This window comes from Amphibalanus amphitrite, unplaced genomic scaffold (assembly GCF_019059575.1).
Source record: "Amphibalanus amphitrite isolate SeventyFive unplaced genomic scaffold, NRLGWU_Aamphi_draft 000054F_arrow, whole genome shotgun sequence".
Lineage (NCBI taxonomy): Eukaryota > Metazoa > Arthropoda > Thecostraca > Balanomorpha > Balanidae > Amphibalanus > Amphibalanus amphitrite.
The window spans coordinates 23,609-30,196 of record NW_024881550.1 but is presented as its reverse complement, the minus strand read 5'-3'; the positions used below and the strand labels follow the sequence as shown (position 1 = coordinate 30,196).

At 49.7% G+C, this 6,588-nt stretch overlaps 1 protein-coding gene across 1 annotated transcript; it reads left to right on the top strand.

Moving 5' to 3' along the window:
- The first annotated feature begins 242 nt into the window (after positions 1-242).
- Positions 243-5,153, top strand: LOC122378014. Its single transcript, XM_043358722.1, has 4 exons — positions 243-308; positions 921-989; positions 1,260-1,355; positions 4,737-5,153. Exons 3-4 carry the CDS (start codon positions 1,267-1,269, stop codon positions 5,020-5,022), a joined length of 375 nt encoding a protein of 124 aa, XP_043214657.1. The 5' UTR covers positions 243-308; positions 921-989; positions 1,260-1,266; the 3' UTR covers positions 5,023-5,153.
- Positions 5,154-6,588: the final 1,435 nt, after the last annotated feature.

Genomic DNA, 6,588 nt, shown 5'->3' with positions numbered 1-6,588 from the left:
CCGGCTGCAATCCCACCAGGAGGCTGACAAATGTCGAGCGCCCGTAATCTCGGGAGAGTTCATGTCAGCCCGTACCGTAGTGCCATCTTGTTATACTAGGGTTACGTAGTAATGTAGTGATTGTACAGTCACGTTCATATGAAATTAACACATTGAATTCCACCTTTCAATCGCAACGAATTAACCGTCTCCGTAATCGTTCCATTCGAGCAGAAGCGGCTTGAGATGAGCCTCCACCACACCGCACTGAAAGAAGTCATCTTCAGTCCAAAACTCCGCCGGAAGATCCCGTACCTCGTACGGTACAGGTATATATATATATATATATATATATATACCTGTATATATATATATATATATATATATATATATATATATATATATATATATATATATATATATATATATATATATATATATATATATATATATATATATATATATATATATATATATATATATATATATATATATATATATATATATATATATATATATATATATATATATATATATATATATATATATATATATATATATATATATATATATATATATATATATATATATATATATATATATATATATATATATATATATATATATATATATATATATATATATATATATATATATATATATATATATATATATATATGGACGATGGAATCATAAAATTTTGCTGTTCTTTGGAGGAGGGATCTACGGTGGGACTATAGGTTTTTGCTTCAGCCACTTACTACTCGAAATGAAACTACAGATTCTGTTTGCTTAAATTATCAATTGGTTATGTTGGCATATCTTGTTTTGGAAGTCTCGATTGTTCGCTATTCCAATGCCATTGCCAATGATTTTCGAGCTCTAACGAGCCCATGCATTGCAGAGCAGGCTGTGAATAGACCATAATTGTTTTTTTCCAGGCACACGGGGAGGCTCGAAAGCTTCCACAACAACACGCTCGTCTACACCCCGAAGCAAGTGTTTTTCTGGTAAGAAACACATATTGGACATTTTGTTTTGTCCAATATTTACTTCATCTTGATTGCGCACGGTTTTGACAACTAGCATGGCCACAAAAGCAATGTAGTAAGTCCTGAATGATAACGTTAAAAGCATGGGCCAAAGGATTCATTTCTGCCAAACAAGTTGCCATCAAAGCTAAGCATATGATCGCATGCCGCATCGGGAACTACTTATGTTGCGAGTTACATGAATGCAGCTGTGTCAAATAGATATTAAATGGTGCATTTAAATCACAGGCCGGCCATGTTCACGGCCAGGAAGCACATGGCCGTCATCGACTATGACGCCAACATGGACCGTCAAATCCTGAAGGGAGACGACGGCAACGACCGGTAATTTAACACCTCATTACGGGATAACAAAAAGCTGCCCAACATTGTTCCAAAATGTACCCTCTGATCAACCTTACCGCTTTCGGGGTACGTGTGCTAATCACCTGTAACATTGCTTCAGAATACATCGTCCGATTAACCTTACTCTTTTTAGAACCTGCCTTGGTAAAACTTCAGTTTTTTACATTAAAGAAACACAATTTTGATGATCGTTTCTCCTTCTCGATGGCCAATTACATCAAAAACAGTTTCAAAACACTTAACTTCGCACCACTTACCGAAATATAATAAAGAAATCACCCCACCTTTGATGCGCTACGCACACACTGCAGAGACGCAAAATGGCGACATTGTTTTGCCTCTGATGCGCCAGATATGTAATTTAAAAGAATTGGATGCGACTACTAAATACAATATCCTGAAACAAGAACTATTTTCATCCTAGGGGACACTGGGAAATCGGGGTTTTTGGGTGGGGGAGGGGGGGGGGGGTTAGATTCAAACCAAATCTAACCTAACCTAACCTAACCTAACCTAACCTAACCTAACCTAACCTTACCTAACCTAACCTAACCTAACCTAACCTAACCTAACCTAACCTACCACGTTTCCAGGGGTTTGTGCGCTAGGGACGAAAAGGAGTATATCTTAGGTAAGGACAACAGTAGCGGTATTTTTAAACATCGCAGCAACTATAAAAATAGGCATGTCTCGGGGCGTTCAAGCCCTGGACCCACTTGTGAAAGTGGGACATGCGCATGCTCCGGGGCAGCACAGAGAGGAGGACCGAGAGCGTGTCACGCGTCGCTCCTCACGAAAGCCGTCCGCAGGGGTCGGTGGTGGTGGGTGTGTCGGCGGATCAGCCTCTGAATCGAGTGGCGGCCCCGCAACTGGCTCTTCTTCCGGTGCCTGGAGTGACTGAGGGATCCTGGTCGGGGTCAGTCCGGACGATGGCGGCGGCGACGGTCCCGGTCTGGTGCCCACTGCTGGCCTGGCTGTGGCCAGCACAGAGGCAGCGTTACCTCTGGCCACGGCGATGGAGACTCTTTGTGAGAGCCAGACTGTTTCGCGCTTGTCGCCGGTGCGGGCTGTCAGTCGACGGCCAAGCTCCTTCAGGAGACCGGCTGCAGCCGGACCCAGCACACCAGACGTTTCGACCGCAAAAGGGACGAAGACGTATCGCTCACAGAGAGCTGCATATCGGGTGCGCTTGCGCTCTTCCGCACAGCGGGCGGCGCTCCCAGGATTCAAGGCGGAGCTGATGATGGCCGTTGATGAGTAAGTGTCGCAGCAGGTAGCGTCCCATACGAGGCTCATTCCCCGGCTGAAAGGGAAGAGTGTAATCCCATCGGGACGTCGGCCATCTCCTCTGTCAAGGCCGGTGGGCTCCAGCACACTCTCAAGTCCTGCGCTGCTGAGTGCTCGCCGTAGCACGTCATTAAGGTTAGCGTGACGTGCGTGGCGGCCAGCACTCTTGGCACAGGAGAGACCGTGGTGTCCCAGTTGGTCAACAGGGCGATGGCAGAGCTGACAGTTATGTGGCTCGCATACTGATCCCCCAAGACGCAGCGCCACCGCAACCCGGACAGTTTCGTTATCCAGGTGGAGCCCTAGACTGGTGACGGGGAGGGCCTGCGCCCAGGCAGCGGTGTGGGGCTCTGCGGCAGCAAGGAGACGTGCCCGGACCACCTGGTTTGCCCCGTCCAGCAGACGCTTCTGTGCCATCTTGGAGAATGCATCATCCCAAGCGCGCTGTTTTTTCTCTTCTGATATGGGCACAAGGTGAGCGGCCTCGCCGAGCTTCGCGACGGCATCGGCCTTGACTCGCTGGAGTGCTCGAGTAGGCTGGCGAGGCTCGGTGGCGTGGAGGATCTCCTGCGCCAGTGACAAGCAAGCATGGAGTGATGCCACGTGACACGGCAGGGCTAATGCCGTGACTGACCGGACTCCAAGTCCTCCGAAACGCAGTGGCAGGGTCGCCTGTTCCCACGCTCCGTCATCGATGGTGACGTTGGTGACGGTGGCGAGCGTGACCCGTACCGTCTCGTCTACAGCCAGCAGTGGTCCCGGCTCGCGGTACAGCGGCGCCGATCGCAGAAGGTAGGTTAGCCGGGGGGCTGCCGTGTAGTGTGTCAAAAGGAAAAGACCGGTGTGAGCGTCGAGATGGCTGATGCGGGCGCACATCCGGTCTATGACGGCTGCAGTCTTGGTGGTAGCGGTGGGCAGCGCAGCATCGGTCAATGGAGATCCCAGGAGAGAGAGATCCCTAGCTGGAGTCTCCTTCAGCCCTGGGAGTGTGGCACGTAGTGTCAATCAAAACGTCCGTATGTATGTATGTATGTATGTGACGCGTCAGTCACGCTTGGCGGGCTATTGCTGTGGAACGGTGCGGGCTGCGGGGGTGAAATTTTGGACATAAGTCAGACGCGTGCATCTGTTTGTCGTATTAAATTTTGGTGGGGGTGGGTTCGATGGTTTGCACGTGGCGGGCGCATCTTTGCCGCATTTTGGGCCGCGGCCGGCGCCGATCAGAGAGCACGCGCATTAGCCTCAGTTTCTTCGCTTGCCAAACTGAGCGAAATCAGAGCCGGAAGGTCACTGACCTTTGGCAATGAATACCGGAACAGAGCACCGCCGGCCAGGAGGAGACGCCAAATTTATTAGGCTCCAGGCCGGCAAATTTATTAGGCTCCAGGAATAGGCTCCAGGCCGGCCTTCGGCCGGCCTGGAGACAATTCCAGAACTCTTTAACCTAACATTTTTCCATTTACCCTTACCTAAGATATCCCCTATTTGTGGCCAAGGCCACATCATTGGTTCGCGTCGCTAGCAAACACGTTTCTCAATCACCTTCACCCGAAAACCCCGATTTCCCAGTGTCCCCTAGGAGGAAAATAGTCTATTATCGGCATATTGTATTTAGTAGTCGTATCCAATTAAGGTTACATATCTGGCGCATCAGAGGCAAAACAGCGTCGCCATTTTGCGTCGTGGCAGTTGACGTAGCGTGCTGACGATAGGGTGGTTTCTTTATTATATTTCGGTAAATGTTGCGAATCAAAGTGTTTTGAAGCTGTTTTTTATGTAATTGACCAAGGAGAAACAGTGAAGCATCATCAAAATTGTGCTACCTCAATGTAAAAAACTGAAGTATCGCCCCTGCCTTCCCTGCTTTGTCTTGCTGTTGACTTAAGCCGTTTCCAATACTGGGTAGCCGAAGTACCTATGGGGTTGCAATCGTGTCAACGACACCAAATATCTCGCGCTAAGTTGAGGGCATCTGCATTTCTATCTGCAGGTGTGTATGTATTGTTAATGAAGCCGGGGCGACGAGTTTGTATTTGTTCTCATAAATGGATTAAACGAGTAACACTTTCGCAGGTGCGTGTCGGTGTACAGCCGGGCCCAGAGCCGGTTTGTCCTCCGCCCGCAACGACAGGCGAAGACCTTCAGCTACGTGGCAGAGCTGCTCACAGCCATGCTGGAGCGTCGGAGAGCAGTCGATGTCGCAACCCCCGACCGATGTCAGCGAGTGACCCGCGGATCATTCACCCTTACGTTAACCGCGGCTCTCGCCCAACACCAGAGGAGGTACGGGAGCTCCAGGTGCAGCGAGAGGCACACAGGCGCTTCCCGTGAGTGGCCGGCCCATCTGTGGCACGGCTGAACTCTGTACGGGACGGGAGACCTGCATGAGAGTTCGTGGCAAGGCTATAGAACTCCAGGTAAGGACACCAGCCGTTTGACCTTGAACGCCGCCGGCCGGCCGATGACGTCATTGGAGGCAAGCCGGCTCGGCGGACACACAGGGCGAATGCATAACGGAGGGGCGTTGGAACGTTGCGGGAGCCAGGGAGATATTTTAAAGTGGTTGCATACCACCATTGTTTGTTGATTGATCTACAGACTGCATCCTTTTAAACCTCGATGCATCCTAGGCCTGGATGGTGCGTACATTCGTGGAACGATCACCCCGTCCGACGTCCGTGGTCGAAGCTGTCATAGTATTTAAGACACTAAGACGGGTGCAATAACGGCGATCCGATCCCGTCTCTGGCGAATTTAGAGGGGTCGTAAGGACATAGGCCGAATCTGACCGTCTATTTTTAGGGAAACGGGGTGGGTGAATTGACAACCGATGGCTTAAGAGATGGTGAGAAGGGATCCCGTCGTCGATTGTTGTTTGACAGACAACACAAGTTGTACTGGGCGTATGACCAACAGAGGTAATGCCTGAACGTAGGCAAGCATAATTGGTCTGTCATATTGTTTAGGAATATACAATGGTAATGGAGATCATTGAGGATATGATCTCTACATTACGGGAATTCACTAATTACTACGGCCCATAGGGGCACCGCCGGAGCTGTTGTTTTGCCATCGGTCCCAGGCAACTCCAGGGAGCTGCAGTACCCGGCGGCCAAAGCGGCCACCTCGTCGACTCGCAGGTCCTCTGGGATTCCGTGATGCTTTAGTGCTTCACCCACAGAAGCACGGGCATAGCAGTAGGATGTGGGGCTAGGTGTCTGTCCACCTCTTCATTCAAAGAACAACGTGTACAGCGCCTGGTCCCGCCGAAGCTCGGTATCGACCGTGACTTATTCACAACTGGCGGATCCAGGAAGCGGTATTGGACACTGCGGGGGCTTACTCCAAAAAGGTTTCTCGGAATTAATTTAAAAAAAACTCTGATTTCGATTCCTTGCGCACTGCTGTGCGGTGTGATTAACTAACATTTCCTCAGAAAAGTTGTGAAGTTTTCATTTATTCTCGAAAATCGATTTCGGGCGCTGCCCTGGTTGTTGGGGAGGACATTTGCCCCAAATGCCTTCCCCTGGATCCGCGAGTGGCCGTTGCCCCACTCCGAGCTTGACTTAAGACGTCTTCAAACCTCACCAGAAACCGATGGTAAGGTGAATTTAAATCCAATAACTCATCTCTGTCTGCCCGCCTAAATATACTACACATGGTACAGCACCCGGCCCTGTCGGAGTTATGAGCTGATCGTGATATTTTCGGCTTTCCCCATCCCAAGCTCGATTACAAACGTTCTCCTTCCCCACCCGATTGCTGATGTCAATTCAAATTCAATGCCTCATCTCTGTCTGCCCGACCATAACCCATTCATTGCACACCGTTCAGCGCCCGGCCCCGCCAGAAGTATCCTAGCGCGCTGAGCAGTTGCCTCCAGCCGCGTCATCGCGAGGCCCCGCGCGGCCCATAAATGAATACA